The following is a 22,931-nucleotide window of genomic DNA, read 5'->3' as shown; positions in this document are numbered from 1 at the left end:
CTATAATTAAATCTGTCTTGGCTTTCCGGCAGTCCTGGTTGTACCAGGTAGCCCCGGTTTGTTTGTTCTTTTGGGCATTGTGTGGTCTTTTTATTGCCCTGGTCAGGATCCCGCCAAGTTGGTTAGTTAAATGTTCATGGGATTCTATCAAACTAAGATTTTTAGTGACCGTGCTATTACCTAAGAGAGAGGACATATGATTCACAAAAACATTATAAATTTGGCTAATGATTTTGGAATTGTCTAGTACTATTGGCCATTTCAGGGATCTGCGATTGTTTGCCACTAGAGAATCTTGTGGCAAGGACATTGTACTATTAGCGCTTTTATCAGGGGTTTTAAAAGTCTGGGTTTTGACAGATAAAATCAGAGGATAGTGGTCGCTTTCCGTGCGATCGTCTACCAGTAGATCGATAGTCATAGGCCACAAATTCAGAGAGACTAATAAATAATCTAAGTGGCTGGAGTGTGCCCCTCTAATAAACGTCGGTCTACTGGGACAGTCTGAGGGCAACCGCCCATTACATGCACGTAAGCCTGATTCTAATGTCAAGTTCAGTATTTGTAAGGCGCTCACTGAGCAGGGTGCTTTGTACTTTGTATCTACTAAGGGAATGTTGTTTACCATATCCTCATCCCTATGGATGTCTTCCAGTCCTATTATGGGTTCAAAGCCTCTGTTAAAATCACCGCCTATAATCATTTGTGCATTTTGATCAAATCCCGCCACAAGGTTGCTCAGCTGGGTTACAATAATTGATTCTTTACATGATCGATGTGGTCTATTGTAAACATTGATCACGTAAGTGCAGCGACCCTTTGTGTCTTTTAACTCGAGCAATAAAATGTCGGGATTATTAATGTCAATTTGCTTAATGGATAGGCCACCTGTGATTTTCACCCAAATTGTTAGTCCGCCAGAGGGTCTCCCCCCGTTTGTGTTTACTGCGGGTATAAAGAAAGATTTATAGTTCACCTTATAGTAGTTTTCGAGCCCCCATGTCTCCTGGAACATAATGATATCCCCACCTGAAATGTAGTCGTGCCAGGATGGGTCTAAAAGGTTTTTTTTCAGACCTGCAATATTCCAGCAGATGATTTTTATGCTTCCTAAAGCCCCTTCTGTTTCTGCTACCTGGCAAGGTGGAGTTGCCCTAGGTATCTCTGGGAGCAGTTGTTGTGTTGTTGTTTCAACAAGATGTAGTGGCTGTTGCAAGATTATATTAGGTGCAATATGCTTTGAATTGGTTTCAAGACATGAACTAGGGTATGTGTGGTTGATGCTGCTTGGCGTTGTCAGGGCCCTACCCTCAAGTCAGTCGCAGTCAGCTAAACCAGCTAGAGCTGCAAACCTATTCGACGTGCTAACTCCCAAGTTGTAGGATGGAGCCCCAAAGCCCCAACCATTTGTGGGGGCATTCCATCTAGGTGCAGGGGTAATGGGAAGGGGTGGGTTCTGAAAAGGGCCCAACCATCCTCCGTTAAAGTCAGTATTACCTATGGGTGCTGGGGTATTAGGATACAGTACATTCTGCTGCATGCCTGGCCATCCTCCATTATATTTAGCATTTCCTGTAGGCCCACAGTTATTAGTTATAATACCAGGCCCTCGTCTGCCCATTTGATTCCAATTTTGCCCTGGGGTAATGTTTTGAGAAATATTGTGGTGGTATGGTAGCCATGGGCCTGCCCTACTTTGAGGAGCGTAATTCATGTCAGGAGCTGATGGACCCCCTCCCCAACCATGATCTCGCAATGACCAAACAGGCTTCCGGGGTTTTTGGTTATTGGCTTTTTGTGAATCAGTATAGAAAAATTCTAATGTGAGAGGGATTATAGAGCTACTTCTTTTTTGTGGTGGAAGGATATTTTGCAAGATATCAGGAAGAGCAGCTGCGGTCGAGAAATTTAATATCACACAGTCGCCCTTCCATTTTTTTGTTTTTTTCCTATCCAACCTACCCTCCTTGCTGTTTTGATTTCATCAGCTAACCTCTGTTCACCCCCCTGTGCTAGCCTCATATTATTTGAAAGCCAATATAATGCCTTACTTTTAAGTGATGAGGCTGACTCAGTTTGGTCCGGTAATAGGGTTGGTGTATTGGCTAAAACTAGCACTAACGGTGCAGCTTCAACTACAAATTGTGTCTGGTTTTCATCCAGACTAGTGGGCACTGTAGCGTGTGTTGAATCAATTTGTCGGACAGTTGGGGCATCTAATGGCAGGTTATTAATATTTTGACTAGAAGTTTGTGGGTCTTCTGCAGGGGTTACCCCTGGAGGAATGACATCTGATGTTACCCTGGATTCACTATCATTCCCTGGGGGATCATTGCCTTTATTGACATTACTTAAGGCATTACCTATTGCATCTACTAAAACATTTTGAGTGCTTCCAAGTTTCTTTATCTCTGCAGAAAGTTTGTCAATCTTGCTAATAAGTGGCTTAACAATTGTCTGTATTTTTATTTCTAACAGCTCCGCTATTTTTGACATTAGGTCCTCGTCCAAAAAGTCCCTCAAATTATTAACCTCCTTGATCTGGCAAATGTTTTTGTCCTTTAGTGGTAATATAGTCTTGTTTTTTCCAGAACGTGCCCCCCCCACGTTTGCTTTGCAATCTACGACTGGCTCTGACTGCCCTTGAGGACTGCTTGGCCGGTGGATCATCCTCCGTATCTTCTTTATCATTGTTTTCTTCATCCTCAATGACTAGCTGTGCATCTGAGTCAATTACCGCATGTTGTTCAGTGTCCCCCACATTCACTGTACTGACATCAGTGTTGATAGTGACTGGGGAGGCTGGTGCATGTAAATCGTTGTTAGAGTCTAGCAGCAGTGACTCATTGATTTGCGAGGAAGTGGGTGGGCTCATAGGAGGAAGAATAGGGGACTGGGACAGACCTAACGATTGTCTTCGTTCGCTGTTTATTTTGCTAACCACTTGGACAAGGTAATTTTCCATGGTGTTCTTTGGTACTTCGAGTGCCGTGTGTGTATTTTTTTTGCGCATAATTTTGCAAGGTGTATGAAAGTCTTATGCCCACTGTTCAGATAATTGACAAAATGTCACTCCCAAGATTAAAACAAAAAAGTCTTACTTCAAACTTGTGCAGATATCAAGCTGACTCCTTTCCGCATTCGTCAGTGTAATGGCGTTTCACGTGGACCCCCTTCCTAAGCCAGGCTCCTGGGCGATTCGATAGAAGCTGTATGGCCTGCTTACCGACCCCCGTCTGGATAGCCTGTGCGCAAAGAAGGCGGACAATCAACGTCTGGAACGCCACTGCTTGATATGATCACTCACACAATGGTTTCCTGGTGCACAAGGATATAATATTAGAGGGGTGGCCTAGCCTAGCCGTTTTGTGCCGATGAGGGCCGTAGAGGGCCCGCCCTTTGCCCGGGCTTCGCCCCGGGCGTCCCGCTCGCGTCCCGCAACGCGGGGGTGCAGCCGGCTTTATCCGGTCCTTTTGCGCTCACTGGCGCCTTCCGCGTCGCTCTGAACGTGCCGCCGCGAGGCCTGCCGGGAGTTGTGGTCCCCCGGAGCGGCGGCGCGGAGTCAGGTGTTCCGGTGACTCTTGGCGGTGTCGGCGTTTGTCCACAAGGAATTCTCTGCCCCCTGAAAGACTCTCGGCGGTGGCGGCGTTTGCTGGTAAGTGGTACTCTCTCCCCCGCTCTGCCGGCGTGCAGCCGGCTTTATCCGGTCCTTTTGCGCTCACTGGCGCCTTCCGCGTCGCTCTGAACACGCCGCCGCGAGGCCTGCCGGGAGTTGTGGTCCCCCGGAGCGGCGGCGCGGAGTCAGGTGTTCCGGTGACTCTTGGCGGTGTCGGCGTTTGTCCACAAGGAATTCTCTGCCCCCTGAAAGACTCTCGGCGGTGGCGGCGTTTGCTGGTAAGTGGTACTCTCTGCTTGGAAGGGCACATTCACAGATGGTAGAGTCCAGGTGCAGAAGTAGGGTAGTTGGAAGTCTTTTATGTCCCTGAGACTTCAGATCAGCAGGCTAGTCTGCTACCCTTTGGAGTCACTCTGGTTTCAACTGATGCAAGTCCAGTCCTTCTCACCCAGGCAGGGGGACAGCAGGCAGCGCAACAAGGCAGGAGTCCAACAAAGGAGCAGTCCAGCCTTGTGGTCCAAAGTGACAGGCTTCAGCAGCACACCAGTCCATATTCCTGGCAGAGTATTCACAGGTCCAGAAGTGTACTGAGGTGGAGGGGTCTGAGGTCTAGTATCTATACCAAGTTGTGCCTTTGAACTACGGGAGACTTCAAAGATATGCCTTTGATGTGCAAAGAGGTCCTCCCTTCCTGTCCTGTCCTGGCTCCAGACTCACTACAGGGGGGTATGCACCTCTTTGTGTGGGGACAGGACACAGCCTATTCAGGTGTAAGCGAGGCTGGGTGCAGCTCCTCCCTCCCATCCTGCCAGGTTGACCCATCAAGTCACACCTAAGCTCCCATTGTGTGTGGTTGTCTAGGGGAATACACACAGCTCAACTGTCACCCATCACAGTCATATAATCAGAGACACCCAGGGCACATATACAAAGAATTCGGAGAGAACTGCAATCAGGAAATTGGTATTCATAATGTTAGCACATCTGGCCTCAAATTACTAAAGTAAGAAAATGTTCTAAAAGTGGCATTTTCATAACTGCAATTTAAAATCCGACTTCAACATACATTTGGATTTTAAACTGTACTACCAAGGACACCAAACTTGGAAAGTCAATAGCTTTACAATTGGGAATTAAACTAAGGTCCCGATTCCGATGTCAGTTGGAATGCCTCTGAATCGTACTCGGCTTTCCCGGATCTGATTAGTCGCCCTTGTTTCCCACCGAATCGCACACAGTTATGAACGACCAAGTACGATGCGAAGATCTCATCCGTTTCGACCAAACCATTTCCGAACCCGACCCTTTCCCTATGACTCGTTCACAGCTGAATCGTGCCACGCAACAGAGCCGGATCCGAACTAACGAGTACGATGCACTCAGACATCCGCATCGACTTGGTCTCAGCAAGACAAAACAGCAGTGGAAATTGGACGTCGGAGGGCCATGGCAGGCCACTCTTCACCCAGGGCTCTCTGAATCAGTCACGGGGCGGTGCCTGTGGGTCCCCCCGATCCAAACATGAACAGTGTGGGGTGCCCAACACAGGTTGTACTCTTTTCTCCACCCACCCATTTTTGCTATTAGAGCTTGTGTATGTGTTCGGTATACATGCCCCCATAGAGTTCAATGGGAGTCCAAGCGAACCGGGTCCGTCAGCATCTAGATGCATCATACTCACTCGGTCGGACTTCAGAGCCCTGAGTCATACGAAAGCATTTCAGATTCAATTTAGTTGGGATGGTTTCCGAACGAGATCGGAATCAGGCCTCTAGACAGTGGAATAAGGTAATCCCAATGATATCCTATTAGAGAGATAGGCCTTACATTAGTGAAAAACTAATTTGAGGGGTTTCACTATCAGGACATGTAAAACATATAACATGCCCTGCCTTTTCACTACATGGCACCCTGCCCTCTAGGTTCTCCAGGGCCTACCTTAGGGCAGACTTATATGTTTTAGGAGGGGAAAGTTTGGGCCTGGCAGAAGGTTTATCCTGCTAGGTCGAGATGACAGTGTAAACTGCACACATACACACTGGGAAGGCATGCCTGAGACATAGTTAGAGGGCAATTTAAGTGGGTGTCACAAGCAGTGCTGCAGGTTCACTAGTAGCATTTAATATACTGGCCCTGGGCACATATAGTGCACTTTACTAGTGTCTTATAAGTAAATTAAATATGCCAAATGGGAATGAGCCAGTGTACCATGTTTTCTGAAAGAGACCACATGGACTTTAGCACTGATTAGCAGTGGTAATGCACTCAGAGTCCTAGTACCAGCAAAAATGAGTCAAGAAAAGTAGAGGAGGAAGGCAAAATAATTGGTCAAAGACCCTGTAAAAAGTGCCATTTCCAATAGTGCCCTACAGTAAGCTTTCTAAAACCAAGCTTCTTTTCATTTCAAAGATGACCAGTGTGCTAAACAAACTGATCACCAAGCTGTCTGTTATAGCCAGCTGTCCATCATAGCTGTCCAACATTTGTCTGCTTCTTCTGCACTCTGCATCTACTGTGCCTGTGTGTGTCATCTGTGACCAAGTCAATGGTATGAGTGTTTTTTCATGCTACAAATATAACTACTGTCAACAAATGTACTTATGTGACCTTGACAGGCATATGGAAAGGATAGTATATGTCACAAATATTATTTTAAAAGTCCACAGATTAGTGCTTCAATCAGGAGCTATCCCAACTGGGTATTATAATATTATAATTTGTATAATTGAGTAGGGATCAGGCTGTGACTGGTCTCTTGGACACACAGAAGGCCTTAATGAACTATAAAGGTGTTATACTTGTCAATGTACTATGAAAGCTTAGAAGAACAATAGAAGGTAATCTTGGAGGGTCGTAGAGCAGGTGATGACACTAGAGGGGCACTCGGGCAGTGATGCTGGAAGGATTTTCAGAGTCGGGGTGCTGCCATCCTAGTTACATCACCCAAGTCCTAGGGATTCTGAAAAATAGAAGCGTTTCACAAAGAACAGGTATAGATATTGAGCCACCACCATTCCCTGAGAGAGTGGTAAATGTGTGGCATGTGGCCAGCGGTGCATTTTGGACTACACTGCTGTAAATATATTACTCAAACATGGTGCGGTACCATAGTATTATTTACAGAGACCACATTTTCTGCTACAATAGCCACAAAATTAGAACTGACATGCAGTTTTACAGCCAAAACTATATAGTGCACAAACGATAATGTGTAGGAATTGGGTTTCAGCAAATATACATCATTGACACATCACCAAGTAAAGTGTTGGTTTGTTTTGATCCTATAAAACCTTTCATGCCATCACACTTCAGAATTACAAAAAGTATGCTTCACTTCTGGTTTTCTAACTACTGCTATGATTCGAAATATTGCTATGGTTCATATACAGGTATTTACATTTTGCAGCCTTTCCCTTCTCACCCCCTGTTCCTTTGCAAGATTCTCAGATAGTTTCACTTTAGAAAATCCTCTAACTTTGTAATAAATTAACCCATTTCCATGTTAAATGTGTAAGCAACAATTTGCCATAAGACATGGACCAACATTTGACCTCTGTCTTTGAACCACAGCAACTGTGACAAGATATTTTTAAAATGTAAAGGCTTCTTTATTGCCCACACACCTTCTGAACTCTAGTATGGGTATTTTGAAGCTGCAACAGCCAGCTCTCTCCCCAGAAACGGAGACAGTAAGGCATTGTTGCGGTAACATGCTAAGATTAATGCTAAGATTAATGCCATCGCTGTTTTCTTCGTTTCATGCATCACAGTTGCTCATCATTAGCACTGTATCTATAGATTAAAAAGAAATAAATTGTTAAAGTGGGGTATGTCAATTCACGCTGCAAAGAAGTTAAACTAATGCAGCCTCTTTTCTGCGCAGGCTGTGGATAACCAGACGTCAGTACAGCTACCCCACAGCGTCAAGACCATCATGGACAGGTGGGTGCTCCAGATGGGGTTCCCCGTTATCACAATCAACACTTCCACAGGGGAAATCACCCAGCAGCACTTTCTCCTGGATCCTGAATCAAACGTCACTCGTCCATCAGAATTTAAGTAAGTATTGTGGACCTCATTTATGAAAAGTGACTCATCACTGCATGAAAACAGTGATGCAGCACTTTTCGTTGCGCCCTCCTTGCGACATGCTGAATGCGTCATATTTACAGTATGACGGATCACGTCGCTAGGAGTTACAGACACATCAGTATTTCTGACGTATCAGTAGGCGCAAAAATGACGCGTTGCTGGAGTGTGTCTCAAAAGAGACGCAACCCCATTCAGTCTTACACATGCTGTGAGGCAGGCGTAAGGATTTGACGGAATTAAATCTCATGGATTTCACTGCGTCACTTCTACGACGCTTACTTGCGTGGAAACGCCCCCCTGCAGACATTATACCTGACACAGGTATGATGTAGCGCAGGGGTTTACAAAGTGATGCATCTGATTAGATGCGTCATTTTGTAAATAGGACGCAACAGTGGGCATGTTTTACGCTGCCATTGCGTCACAGGGCAAAACTGACGCAAGGCCTCATAAATAAGGCCCTGTATGAACATGAAAAATGCTTCTTTAGTTATTGCAGGCTTTTTTATGCGGCCTTTCTGTGAATATGTAGCCATTTAAGATGGAAAAAATGCATAAGGAGACACTTTTCGTCTTTGACATTTCTAAATGTGTTTTCATTTGCACAATGGCAAATTGCAAATTGATGCTTGTTGTCAAATGTAGCACAACCAACAAGTGGCGTTATTCTATCTCACTAGGAATTTCCGGGACACCCACAGGCTGCGACAGAAGGCCCCGAGTTAAAAATCAGGGGCGGGACGGGAAATATGACTTAATCACGCATTATAGAGGATCGATTTTAATATTAAATCTACTTAATAAAATAGGAATAATACATAAAATGTAGAGTACAACCGATTTTGTAGAGAAAAAAGACAAAGTCGCATGAACTATATAATGCATGTAAGAAGTCTGTGTTGCGTTTAGTGCCCCATCTGCTTTGTAATAAATTATTTTGGAAATCGTCAAAGTGTTCAGGTATTTTTTAGCTTTTAAGGCAACAATTAGATAGCCGCTACAATATATCAGATGCTACATTCACCCACCATTGCGCCCCACGCGGTTTCCTTCCTTGCCTCATATAACAATTGAGGGAATACCTATGGGCTTATTTACAAGCCCCTTGCTCTGCCAGTGCGTCACTTTTAATATGGGAAAAAGTGAGGTATCCGCAGTGCATGGGGCTTGTCAATAAGCCCATAGTTTCAGACAGAGATGCATTAGCTGGTTAGGCTAACGCTAAGCACATGCCAGCAGGTCATTGACCACGGGTACAATAAGAGGCCTCCTTAGAGAATGGGACTGAGAACAGAAAATAGGAATAAAATTGCCCCCTCCATTAGCGAATCAGATAGCTAAAAAGTTGCCCGCATTGTTCTATAGATGTTTTCAGGAACTGCATGCATATGTGCTTGCTACAGGCAATTCTTGTGGATGCATCAGGGAAAATAACTGTATAACCTGGCTCACTAAACCATAAAACAGCCCCAAAAACGTCCCACACACTGCCAATCAAGCTAGACCCTCTGGCACTGCCCCGCTGCCCTATAGGCCACTCCGACTTAATAGGAAAGGGCTTCTGATAGGCAAGGGAGAGAACTCACAGATATTAGTTGTTTTAGAAAGAAACACCTGTTTTTTAAAGTGTATTTCTGAAAAACAAAAATTGCATCATCAGGCAAGACAGACTCAGCAGATAGAGTTGGGACCTCTTCCACCCCAGTGGCTTGGCAGTCAATCGACCAATGGCTACAGAGTGGCACAATGCAAACCTCCCCCCCACCCCCTGGAGATTGTGAATATGGGACCCTGAGTCTCTCATATCTTACAGATATTCAATGGCCTTGTGTTAAATGGGTGCCCATTGATGGAACCCCTGAAAAGTCAATGTCCCTTTTGTGCTGCAGGGGCTTGCAGAACATTTTCCCTATTGGTCAGGGAGGCACAAGGAGTCAGACTCATCCACAGGTTAGTGCCAGGCATAGAGGTGGCACCCTCTTCAGAACACTCCTAGACCTGTTGGCGAAGGAAAAAGGACTGCATCTGCTGTCGAGGCCTATGAGGAGAACCCTAAGGGCTAGACCTGCTCCTATTTGTACCCATAACGGAGAAGCAGACTTCAAGGGAAAGTAGGGTGTCCACCTGTTAAGCTACAGGGACACAAAAGCTGTTAGTAGCCCGCTTTCCTGAAAGAGCCCAGCTGACCACTTTCACATGGTTCTGCCCTGAACCCTGCTGGTGGCTTCTAAAAGAGAGAGTTCTAACATCCAATTGCTCTTCCTGAGGTCTCCTATTCCTTGGTTGTGCCAGAGGGTACCCCTCCTGCTTAACATTAAATCAGAAATGTAAAAACTCTCTCAAGATGTTGTTCCTGGAGAACTGACAGAAGACTTGGACAAATCTGCACAGCTGGTTCACCAAGGGTGTATCACAGGTGGGCCTGGCTTCACTGCAGCTCCCACTACATTATGCTCCACAGCAGTAAAGTCGGCTTAATGGGCTAACGCCGACCGGCATATGCTACAGCATGCAGCCTTCCCTTGTTCAGAAGATCTGAGTTCCAGAAAAGAGTCTAAGTCGAAAGGTAGAAATCTTCACCGGGCCCAGTGCTGAGCAGCATTTAATTGATGTCAATTGCTTACTGGACACCCACTTTGGATGTTTCTAGGGGTAGGTGGAACTCGTGGAGTTTTACTCCATGGAATTCTTTGTGGTTACATAAAACCTGAGCGAGATTCCGCGGAGTTCCGTGAGCGGATGAATTTCGCCATGTTGCGCTGCTTGGGTTAAATTTTAGCACCAGGAGCTTGTTCTGTGCAGTAAAATCAACACGAACGGCACCACACACCGTGCCAGAGGGAACTCCTTCTTTCTGCCTCTCAAGTAGATTTTCTACTCGAGCAGCATCTTTCTCAATGCGAATCGTAGCAATCTGCCATGAACGCCCGCATTGAGAAATTGTGCAAGGACTCATCCTAGCATTGAATTGTTTTTGCTCACGCTCTGCAAGTTAACCTTGGTGAGCCACGCATGAAAAAAACTCTGCATGCAGCAAATTTGCACAGCTTTTCCAGAACTCCGTGTTCCAGGCAGAGAGCACAGTGGGCAAAACATCTCAAACTCTGTTGGCGGATTGGAGTTTATTACTTCCCTTAGACTTTTCCTGCTCAGAATATGTCCCACCTAGTCACCAGCTTCACCGACAACTCGTCCTTCATCAACAGGTCATAGACAAGCTCACCTTCAAATACAGACAGAAGGCTTGCCTCTCTGAGGATTCTACCACCTTGAAAAATGTTAAATCCGAAGGTAACTCTTTGACAAGGACCAACCCGATCCTCCTATGCAACCTTTGTTCCATCACTGTCAGCCTCCAACATTAGTCTTGTAATGGTCTAGTGCTACTAGTCACCTGTGTTTGGCTCTTGGAATTTGTTGCCTCTATTTTTATTTGAAACTTGTATAGTAATATCTCCAGTTCCTCCTATTTGATTGCTGTAGTTTTGGTGCCATTTTGCTCATTAAAATATTCCCTTTTTTATAAATTGAATAGGATTTGCATTTTGTTGGGGTATTTGAAGTTTTTACTGTTTTGTTAATTCTAAATTCTTTACACATTTCCTTAGATTAGGCCTGTCTGCTCTGTGCCACAGTTACTAGTGGCTGAACTGAGGTTTAAATGACTAAAACCTTTACTTGACCAAACAAGAATAGTCAAGCAAATCAAAGTTTATTTGGATCTTCTTCCTTAAAATATTTCAGGCATCAAATTAAAAGTAGTTAAAACACTTTGGGGCTTATTTATGAGCCCCTTCCGCCATCGGTGCGCATGTAGCGTGACGCAGTGACGGCGCAACATGCTACGTAAAAATTACAAGCACACATAAAGCCACCCTGCATGGCATTACGTGTGTTCATAAATATTGTTACATTTCACGCAAAACATTGCGTGTTAGGGGTGTGATATGGGTGTTGCTGTGGTTGTTCCTACACAACACCCATGTCTACTGATGCATTTCCAGATTTACAAGCAATTGTAAACCTAGAAATGCCTCAGGGGTGGCCTAACAAGGCTCAACAAGGAGAAATGTTTTCATTTCTCCTCATTTTTTCCTCTTTCAATGCGTGCTGTATTTAGGGCCAAAGCTAGGCATGGGCAGTGTGGGCAGCTGCCCAGGGCCCCGTAGTCAGCCCCCCACCGTGGGGCCCCACACCAGTGCGACAGTCAGACCACGGCATGAAAGGTGACACCTTAAAAAGCCCCCTCCACTGGCCTCACTGTTTTCGCTGTAGCAAGGGGAACCCATGGGGAGGGGGCCCCTTCCCCATTCACAGTTTCAAACTCAGGTTTGTCCTGCAATTAGGTCTGCACCCCCCACCCACACTGAGGCTCAGCGGGATGGCTATTGCCCTGCTGTTGTTAGCTCCTTGGCAGCAACCCTCTCACCTTCAGCCTTGATGAGCTGTTGAGAGGTGCTTGAAAGTGGCTGGGAGGGAGGAGCTGGGTCAACTCTATGCAAATTAGTAGGCCTCACACTGTCCCTCTCGGCCCAGGGCCCCAAAAATCCTATATCCAGCCCTGGCTGCATTCTACAGCATGCATTAGAAGAGGAAATCACATCAATTGATTGTTTTTGTGCAGGAAAATGCTCCTTCCTGCACAAAAACAATCTCCCCACGACAGAGGCATCCTTGCACCATGGTGCAAGGGTGCCTGCACCAGCGCATGGCAGCAATTTGTGCGCCAGCGTGGGGAAAGGCATAAAGATGTGACATGTTGCTGTAAATATGTTGCATCCTTGAGCTTTGAAACTGACGCAGCGTGGTGCCCTGCAATTGAGCCGTATTTGATGACAGGTAATAACCCACCTCATAGGTTTTTATTGACGAGGTTTAGGTTTAATAGGATCTATTGGTTCCTGGCTGCCCTAAAAGGATTTTTATAAAATTGAAGACCTGGCCCCTTGCCAGGAATCCATGCACTTTATTCTTGTTGTGGTTTATATTTGCCATTCACGAAGTGTTTTTTTTTGCCACTGTTTCAACAAGCTAAACCAGTGAGGATATACTTGCTAATAGTGTTGTCCTCCCATGGTTACTTTTGGCATTGCAAGTTTTTTGACCGAGCCCAGGTGTGACTGTTTATGTGATAGTCAGACAGGTTGGTTTCATTAAAGTAGGAGTGGAGTACCTATTTTTTAGCTCTGCCGAGGTAATGTTTGTTTAATGACTGTGAAGGAGTTCCCACAAGGATTTGTGTTAATAGCTTGTAATATGGCACTTGTTCTTAATAAGTATTATTTAATGATATGGGAGTTTTTATAAATGTATTTGTTTAATTGTTTTTTTTATTTTATTATTTTTAATATGCTTTGTATTTTGGTATTTATATGGTTATAAAATTATAGGATAAAGTATTGCTGACTAACTGAGCTAATGCATTTTCTAAATATAGGAATGTTGGTTCCTCCATCCAAGATAATCTTATCTGGATAATACAAGAATTATATATGTATAGCCATCTATCTCATATTGTTTTCCTATACATATTTTCTGCTAGCGCTCGAAGTTCACTTTTGCTTTTTCTTAATCATTGGCACAGGTTATATGTTTTATATATATAATGTATTACATATACCAGTGATACTTCTTCTTACAGATATGACACATTTTAATTAAATATCCTAAATTTATCTTGGGCATAAAATGGACATTTTAATAGCATTAACCTGCTCTAAATGTTTCCAAAATCTAATTAACTTAGCAAAAGCTAGGTAGCTCCAAGCTATTAGACATGTTTCCGCCCTTACAGCTTGAATTATGACAGATGGCAGTAAAGATAGAAGTCTTTTTAAGCATCTATTCTCCTTCAGATCTCAATTAAATGTATAGCTTAGGCAGAGCAGCTCCACGCCATATTTAAATTGAGGCCAAACGATAGCTTGATGAACTATCAAAATAGATATTAAGGAGGGCCCTCTATACTCTCTTCTAAATTGCTTGAGACCACTTATAGTCAACAGGGTCTATTGACAACCTCAACTATTGCACTGTCAAGGAACCACTTACATTTATAATAATTATTACCCAATGACAACACCTCAGTTTTACACGTTAATAGTCAACATTTTTTCTTTTACAATATTTTGAGAAATCTTCTAATATCCTCTGCAAATCGATTTCCGTTAAGCTCAAAATGACAAGTTGTCAGCATAAAGAAGACAACTAAAGTGAATGACATTCATCTTAGGGCTAAAACCATGTCCTTTTCCTAATAAACTGAGTAAATATGCTACAGTGAAAATAAAAGCAGGGCCAAGACACAGCCTTCCTTGTCTTAGGCCATTCATCATATGTACTTATAGCGAGAGTGACACCTGGGTATCATTTTCCACCTGTTTCCAAGTTCCTCTATGCATTTCTTTTAATTAATAACAAGCAGAAGTCCTCCGGTATTCCATATTTACTTAGGGCTTCACACATCAGTTTTCGATCTACAGAAGCAGATGGCGCACAAAGGTCCACAAAACAGGCTTCCTCTTTTCTCCAAGGATTTCTGACTTATAGTCCACAGACCAGAACAATGATTCTTAGTCAAGTGTCTCTCATTTAACCAACCTTGCTCTATCGGAATTATTGAGTTGAGCTCAATCCACTATTTAAGCAACCCCAGTAGAATTGTTGAAACTAATTTGCCACACGCATCTATTCATTTGATCTGACTGTAATTTTGAGGTAAAGAAGCATACCCTTCTTTATGTATTTTTTTTCTACTGTGCCCTTAAGTATGTCCATCTTTATAATTATGTGAAAACATATATAGGACAAGCTGGACCACCAATTAATATTTGTTTTAACTACTCCCACAGGTAGAATATCTGGGCCAGTTGCTCTTGTCAGTTTTAATGTGGCTATTGTTTTGTTTATAGTTCCCATTGAAAATTGCATCCTTATTGCTTCATCTATTTTAAATATAGCTAGGGTGAGTGATTCGGCACCCTATATTTAGGTAATTCCTACAAATACCATACCCATGAATCTTCTCCCATTAACCCCTTAAGTGCTGCTGACGGCCAATGGTCGTCAGCAGCGCTACCTCCCCAGTGCTGCGCACGACCATTGAACGTCCATTCAGCACTAGTTCTAATGGACAGCGCAGCACTGGGGAGAAATGTTTACACGCAGCTAAGGTGTTAAACATCTCAATGTTCCCTGTTTCTTTCCAATCCCCTTTTGTACCAGCACCCAAACCTTCTTATTTTATTTGCCTCAATTACTTCAAACCTGGCTTTCCAGCATTTTTCTTGATGTATCCTCTTCTTGTTCGATATTAAACTTTAGTATTCTTTTGTCTTTTCATTCTACGGTGAGCTCTTCTACACACTAATTGTTCCTGGAAAGTCTTATAGAATTTTCCAATTTTCTTATTTACTTTTTTTAAATGTCTACATTCAGCATCAAAGCATAAATGGTTATCACACTTTTTAATTCTTTTCCTTTTCTCTGTTAACCTCATTCTAAGACATCTTGGATAATCCATTTTCAGGGGAAGCACTTGCTTATTGCTTAGCTTGGTCCCAATACTTGCTGCTATGTGCAGTGGGCAATGGTCACTACCTTCAATTCGCAACACTTCTGATTGTGCCACATATTTAAAATCCCAAACGAGCAAAAAAGCATAACCGATGGGCTAATGTTGGTTGCCATATATAAAGGTTTTCCTAGATGGGTTGTCAGATGGAAACCATTCATTTAAACTAACCAATCCATTAGAAGCAGGGAAGTTTACCAATGATGTGTCCCTTGCTGTAACAATGTAGCTGGATATTTTGTGAGGAAAATATTACATGCCGATAACAGTTCAATGTGTAGTAAGTCAACGATTAAAGTCTCTCAACAGTATAATAAATTGCATTGAGTACGTAGTGAAGATTCTAGTAAGCTCCTCTCTAAAAATCTCCATTTTCATATACTATTCTAAACAACCCACCAAGTGTAAGTAAACATTTACAACAATCAGTGAAATTACATACTCTCATGAAACCATGAACCACAAGCTAAGATCCAATTACTTTTTGTGCTGATCTCCCATAACTTTGTCACCACCTTGGTTTATATTAATGTCTGAATGCCACCGGATTGGCAACCAGATGAATTTTGTGTTGCCTTCAGAAATACCTGTAAAAAACATCTATCGGGGTTTGGGACGAGGGTCCACATGTAGCCATGTCTCCTGAAAACACAGAATCTCATTAGAGTAATGATATTCCTAAAAATGTCTTGGTTACTTAAGTTATTAACCCCATGAATATTCCATTAGAGCATATCAAGCTTGTGCATAGTAAGCTTTACCTTATCTACATTGATTAGGTCATTGTGGCCTTCATTCATTTCCAATCCATTAGTTGGAGCACAGTGACAGAGTATTAGAAACGGAGGTGCCAACCAAATTGGTAGCCAAAGCACTGGAGGAAAATAAATTGGCCTTGGAGGAAAAGAAGGCCAGGCTGGGATGGATACCCAGTGAAGATGGTGGCAACAATGGTGAAGTGTTTACAAAGGGGCGACAAACTACTCACTTGCCCAAGGATATTGTGCCTAGTTTTGTAGTAGAGGACGACATTAACAAATGTTTATTTTTTCTATGAAAGAGCATTGAGAACACGCAGGGTGGTTCAACAGCACTGGGAAGTATTACTGTGGGAGTTATTAATAACACTGGGAAGGGGTACACTACTGACTCTAGAAGAGTGGGTAGCTGACTCACATGAACAAAGCCCTGGTGTATAAAGCTGATCTCAAACCTCAGGAATACAGGTAGTTATTCTTGGGAACACACAAAGACATACAACAATCCAAAATGACAACAATCCAATCACGGAACCCGGATATTGGAACTGGCCCTTCTTGCAGGTTCATCCCCAAACTTTTTTCTTCTTCCTCCCTTATTTTTCCTGACTCGTGACTGTTGGCAATAGGACTCTGGGCACTTTACCACTGCTGATCAGTGCTAAAGTGTATATGCTCTCTGTGTAAATTGTTATTGTGATTGGATATACCTGATTGGTATATTTGTATCACCCAGAAGTCCCTAGTAAAGTGCACTGAGTGTGCCAGGGCTGGTGATATCAAATGCTGCTAGTAGGCCTGCAGCACTGATTGTGCCACCCACATGAGTAACCCTAAAATGGTGTCTCAGGCCTGCCACCGCAGTGTCTGGGTGCAGTCTGTGAACTGCCATGTCCTCCTGGTCAGTGTCCCCACTGACCGGGCCTAACCCTTCCCTTTCTGTCCACATTGGTCACCACTATGGAAGGCCCAAGGTACCCCCTTGGCAAGGTGCAGTGTATGTGAAAGGTAGAGCATGTACTGGTGCAGGTGACATGCTCTGGTAGTGAATTACAGCCAAATTCGTGTTTCACTGCTGCAAGGCTATCTTGCTCCATAGGCTACCATGGGGGATGCTGGCTACAGTGACTACCTGCATATCTTCCCATAGGAACAAGATAGGACATACAAGTCTGGTATCCCTGAACTCAGAATTTAATAACACATATTTTAGGAAAGGTTGTTTTTAAATCCTGTGTTTGAGAACAGCATTTTTAGAATATAGCTGTTCTCTTGTCTGGCCTTTCTGTGTGCCTTGGCCTGTTTGTGAATTGACTCTCTGGTTTGAGAGTGACAGGGGCTGGGGAGCCCCCAGGAGTATGGCTGGGTCAGTCCTAGGCTGAATGACTGCATTTTCCACTTGAGTGGTGGGAGGAGATAGCACCTGGGCCTGAATAGGACTGTGCCTGCCTTCCACAATGCTGGCTCCACCTCCTGCTGGGTGGCTAACGACTTTGCCCCTCACTCTGAAAGAAAAGGAGAAGCCAGGAAAACAAAGTGCTCAAGAAACGCCCAGAACTGGTTCAGACCGGCTCAGGGCCCACTTGCACAAAGAGAACAAAGACTCTTAGGGGTATAAATACAGGACCCCTGACAACAGAAAATTGGATCATCCTGGAATCAAGAAGGAACCTCTGCCAAGAAGAAAGCTGAAGAAGGAAGACTGTCCTGCTGTGTGATGCTGGATTTCCCTGCTGTTGCTTTGCTGCCAAGGAGAGGGGAAGGACTTTGCTTTGTGCTGTGTCCCCTTGCTTGAAGGAATCTCCAAGTGCCTGAGAAGAGCTGGCTCTCTGTTTTTGAAGTCTCAGGAAAAAAAGGACTTCACCCAGCTTCCCTGAACTCTGATGAGAGAGTTCTGTCCTTCCTAGAGTGCTCGGGCCAGTTGTGGTGGCTCTGGAAGTTTTACCTGTGTTGGGAAGCTGGAAACCAAGATTTGAGAGACTTTGTTACAGAATAGTTATCGCATCGCTCGCTGCGGAGCTCATCCCCGACAGTGCGAGGAAATTCCCGCCGCTACGGAGGTCGAGATCGTCGCAGCGCCTGTTGCTGCTGCCTAAGATGTCGCACCCTTCGCTTGCGGGAAGATCACCATTGCTGCGAGCTTCGTCGCAGAGCCTGTCGCCGCTGGGTGGATTTGTCGCACCGATTGCTTGCGGACCACATCACTTCGCTGCGAGCATCATCGCAGAGCCATTGCATCGAGGAGCTGAGAGAGGAAGATCGCTGCTGGATCGCACATCGTCACCCCGGAGATTGTCGCAGCCCCTACCGGATCATCACATCGTGCCTTTGCGAGAACAAACTTCCTACAGAACCTACGCACCGGAATCTATACAAGTGGCTTTCCTCCCCATACAGACCGGATTCCTCGCAACACGCCCGCTGCTGCAGTGGGGTTGTCGCCTCCCCAGGGTCTCAGGAGCAACTCATCGTTTGTTTTTCACCGCACCAGCTTCTGCTTTGGAACTTTGTCGCAACTAAAGGTACTGTTGGCTAAACGTGACACAACTGTGAACTTTTCATGCACCTGTGGATTATTTCAACGCTAACATTAAGAACTCTTTTGCAACCATATTCTTGAACTGTGTATGTTGGATTTTTGTTGTTTTGGTCTTCAGTAGTTTACATTAAATACCTTTCTTTTTTTCCGTTTGTGGTGTTTTCACTGTGTTACTGTGAGTGTTGGTACAAATACTTTACACATTGCCTTTGATAAGCCTGACTGCTCATGCCAAGCTACCAAGGGGGTGAATAGGGGTTATCTAAAGAGTGTTTCCTTCTTACCCTGACTAGAAGCAAGGGTCCTTATTTGGACAGTGGTACCTACCTCTGCCAACTAGAGACCCCCAGTTCTAACAGTAGAGATATTATATGTTAAAGTTTTAGTCTGGTTTTATTTGTTAAAATATACTCTATTTTTCTAAACCTGGTGTGGGGTCATTTTGTGTGGTCTTTTCAGTGTTTTTATTGTTTAAAGTATTGCCCAAATACTTTATACATTGTTTCCCATGTAATGCTCTGTGCCAAGCTACCAGAGGGTGAGCACAGGTTCATTTGGGGTTTGCTTGTGCCTTACCATAACTAGGATTGTGGATGCTGCTTGACCAGGGCTCACACTCCAGTCAACAAAAAATCCAATGTCTAACATTGGTGATCAGTGGTAAGGATAAGACTTGTGTTTTTGCAGTGCCATACAGTAATTTGGTGTGCACTACCATCCCATATCTCAGACCATTATGAGTTTTTAAATTCTCCTTTTTCTACATTTGACTCCTGCTTAATTTCAATCAACTTGGGACTCTTGTTGCACCAGTGATACTGTGACAGAATGGGGATAACCCTGGATATCAGCTGCTTTTTATTCTACAAATGAAGAAGCTGAAGGATATATTCAATGAGGGGGTCTGGCTGTAAGGATAAGATCCATCAGGCATGATCTCCAGGCACCCTTGTATGAGAAAGCATGCTTGCTAGAAGTTCCAACCATGGGAGGGAAGTCTCTAGGGTAGAGTCTAAGGAGGACTATTTCACCAGTCTGGAGACAGCAGAGCCCTGGTACTACCTGGAGGATATAAATCCAGAGCCACAAGAGTGCAATGCTCCTGAGAAGGATGGGGAGCAGGAGGAAAAGGACTTAGCAAAGGCTCCAGAATAGAGTGGATAGTCCAAAGAGAGGGAGCCCCCTGCTGGATACAATGTAGGAAGCAGTGTCTCCTTCAAAACCCTCCCTTCTGAACAGTTAAAGGAGAGGCAGGCTGAGAGGAACCTGAGGCTGCAGCCAGCCAAACTGGCTGCAGAGGAGAGAAGAGCTGAGGTTACACAGCCCTAGCGGATTATAGGAGGGCTGAGGTTGAGTGAGCCTTAGCCAGGGAAAACCTGCAATGGAAGCACAAAAAAGGTAGGCTGAGGCGGCTGAGAAGAGAAAAAGATCTTGCTGGCTCATCAACTGAGTCTTAAGGAGCAGGAATAGAAGCCAAACAACTGTTTGAGTCTGGCAAGAATGGTGGCAGCAAAACTACAGTGTCCAGTGGTGAAGGAAGGATCCACATACCCATGGACTTGGCGCCTGACTTCGAGGAGGGGGATGCCACAGACAGGGGGTTTGAAGAATATGAGGTCACTCTAAAGGTGTACAGCATCCCTGAGGAGGATTGGGGATCTGGCCTGTGGAGGCATATTCCTGGTGACGGTAGGGACACCCTACTTGCCCTGTAGAAGGGGTACAGGCCCAGTAATTCCACCATGAAGGAGACCCTTGCCAAGAGATATGGACTCACCCAAGAACCAGCAGCGTTGAAATTCAGGTACAGGTAGAAACATTCTCACCAGCCCTGGGGGGATTTTGTGGGTTACTTTTGAAAGGCACTGGATGGTTGGGTAAACGGTTTTCGCCCTTGGGCTGACATAAGGTGATTGTTGAGCTAATGCGGAGTGCCTGGGAAAGGACTCCTATCGAGAGTGCTTATCCAGTTTAAATTGTACAGAGTTTAGCATTTTATACTGCACAAGGAGAGCGCCTGGGTAAGGGCTTGAAATTCTTTTATTTGATTGTTTATTCTACTGTTCCACTGCTTTTATTATCGCCGTATTTGCACAAAGTAAACTTACCTCCTGCACCTTTAAATCAACGTCCTCCCCAGTCCAGCACGGATGGTTCCGAGGGAGGATGTTGGAGGGAGGTGCAACAGACCACAGACTGGAAGTGAGGCTCTTCCACTTCTCACTGATTCTGGATGGGAGGTTAGCAGTCTAGCTGATCTCAGTATAAATCTCATGCTAGAACAGATGCGCAGCGGATGTGCTTAGGCTGACATAATGTGATTGATGAGCTAATGTGGAGTGCCTGGGAAAGGACTCCTATCGAGAGTGCGTATCCGGTTTAAATTGTACAGAGTTTAGCATTTTATATTGCACAAGGAGAGCGCCTGGGAAAGGGCTCGAAATTATTTTATTTGATTGTTTATTCTACTGTCCCACTGCTTTCAATATCGCTGTATTTGCACAAAGTATTTTTAAACTCCCCCACTTATTCAAGTTAACTTACCTCCTGCACCTTGAAAACGGCGTCCTCCTCAGTCCAGCACGGATGGTTCCAGTTGTTTGAAAGGAGGCACCACTGTCCACAGACCGGAAGTGAGGCTCTACCACTTCCCACTCATTCCGGATGGGAGGATAGCAGTCTAGCTTACCTCAGTATAAATCTCATGCCAGAACAGACACGCAGTGGACGCACGCTCTTCTGCGACCGTCCGTGCCCGGACATCACCAGGAGCAGAAACCCATGCTGGTTTTGCCCAAACTCAGACCAAGAAGGTGAGAACTCATCACACCTATTCTAGCAGAGAGTTGGTTGAGATTAAGAACAGCCACACAAACAGAGAAACAGGTACTAAGCCATGCCCCACACTCACTGAAGTAATGGGACCATTTTCATGCAACAACTGCAAATACCAAAGCATACTAGCCCAACCTCAGAGAAGCAACACAGTAACTAAGCAGGACTTTAGATCTGAGCACCATTGCACAGATAGTATGTATCCTTCCAGTTCAAATAACAGTGAAGGCTGGAACTGCTTCCTAGCAAATGTAAGGTCTCTACCAAAGCATGAAGTTAACACATGGGACCTGCTGTCCTCCACTAATATAGAGTTCCTAACAGAAACCTGGACCAAACCTCATTCTAACCCAGCCATTGCAGTAGCACTCCCTGATGGCTACCACATACAAAGACTAGACAGACCACACAGGACAGGAGGAGGAGTAGCCATAATTTACAAAGACCCCATCACATTCTCCATTCTAGACCAAGTAAGCAACGACCAGCTGGAAATTCTGGTCTTTAAAATGTACTTACACCATAATCTTAGCTGTAAAGGAGCTGTAGCATATCGCCCACTGGGACCACTAACCAACACTACTGCACAGCTAATGGAACTCATTGCGCCACACGTCTTATTTGCCAGGAATTTTCTACTTTTTGGAGACTTTAACAACCCCACTGAAATCCTAGACAACCTAGAGGCTTCGTCTCTTTTGACAGAACTGTCTGCACCCAATCTAACCATAATAAATAAAGCCCCCACCCACCAAGCTGGTCACACTCTGGATATAATACTTACAAATTCCCCCAATATATGCTATGTAGCGGCACTCCCCCTGGCATGGTCGGACCACTCTATGGTCGAGCTCCGAATCAATTGCCCTGAAGCACAGCCTGCCCCCAAATGCTATACAAATAGAAATTGCAGACACTGGCACAAAATAAAGCCAGCAAACTTTGCAGCCGCCTTTTGCCCACTTCAACATTCACAAGTGGAAAATATAGAAAAACGCCTAGCCTCCTTCAATGACAGCATACTTTCAACCATAGACAGCTTAGCCCTACTGAAACTTCCCCCACGAACACAAAACGATGACAGGCACCCTGGTACTCTTCTCCACTGTGGTTAGAAAAAGGTATATGTAAAAAACTTGTATGCCTGTGGCGGTGCTCAGAGGACCTGACAGATAAAGAAAAATGTAAGCATGCTTTATTGCACTACCACAGTAATTTAAAAAACGCTAGGAAAACTCACATTGCATCCATACTAGAACAAGCAGGGAGCTCTCAGAAAATTCTCCATCAGATCGTAAAAACCTAAGGCCTACAACATTGTATCGGCCCCATCCAAAATACTGTGCAACAAAATAGCTAGCCATCTAACTCAGAAAATTGACACGATCCATAATAAAATCACCTCTACGAAAGATTCTCAAACTTATTTGGAAATTACTCTCCCACCTATCTTTCCCATCTCTCTTATGCTAGAAAACTTCCCATTACCCACCAAAGAAGGGACAGAAGCGCTACTAA

At 44.4% G+C, this 22,931-nt stretch overlaps 1 protein-coding gene across 1 annotated transcript in view; it reads left to right on the top strand.

The window, feature by feature from the left end:
• The window catches only part of LOC147733562 (aminopeptidase N-like), a 474,314-nt gene that overhangs the window by 250,852 nt on the left and 200,531 nt on the right, over nt 1–22,931 (top strand). The window contains exon 10 of the mRNA XM_086958149.1: nt 7,500–7,675. Within this exon, the coding sequence (XP_086814275.1) occupies nt 7,500–7,675 (176 nt within the window). The remainder of the gene's footprint in view (nt 1–7,499; nt 7,676–22,931) is intronic.

This window comes from Lissotriton vulgaris, chromosome 2_1 (genome assembly GCF_964263255.1).
Source record: "Lissotriton vulgaris chromosome 2_1, aLisVul1.2, whole genome shotgun sequence".
Taxonomy (NCBI): domain Eukaryota; kingdom Metazoa; phylum Chordata; class Amphibia; order Caudata; family Salamandridae; genus Lissotriton; species Lissotriton vulgaris.
This window is presented reverse-complemented; position numbering and strand designations above follow the sequence as displayed.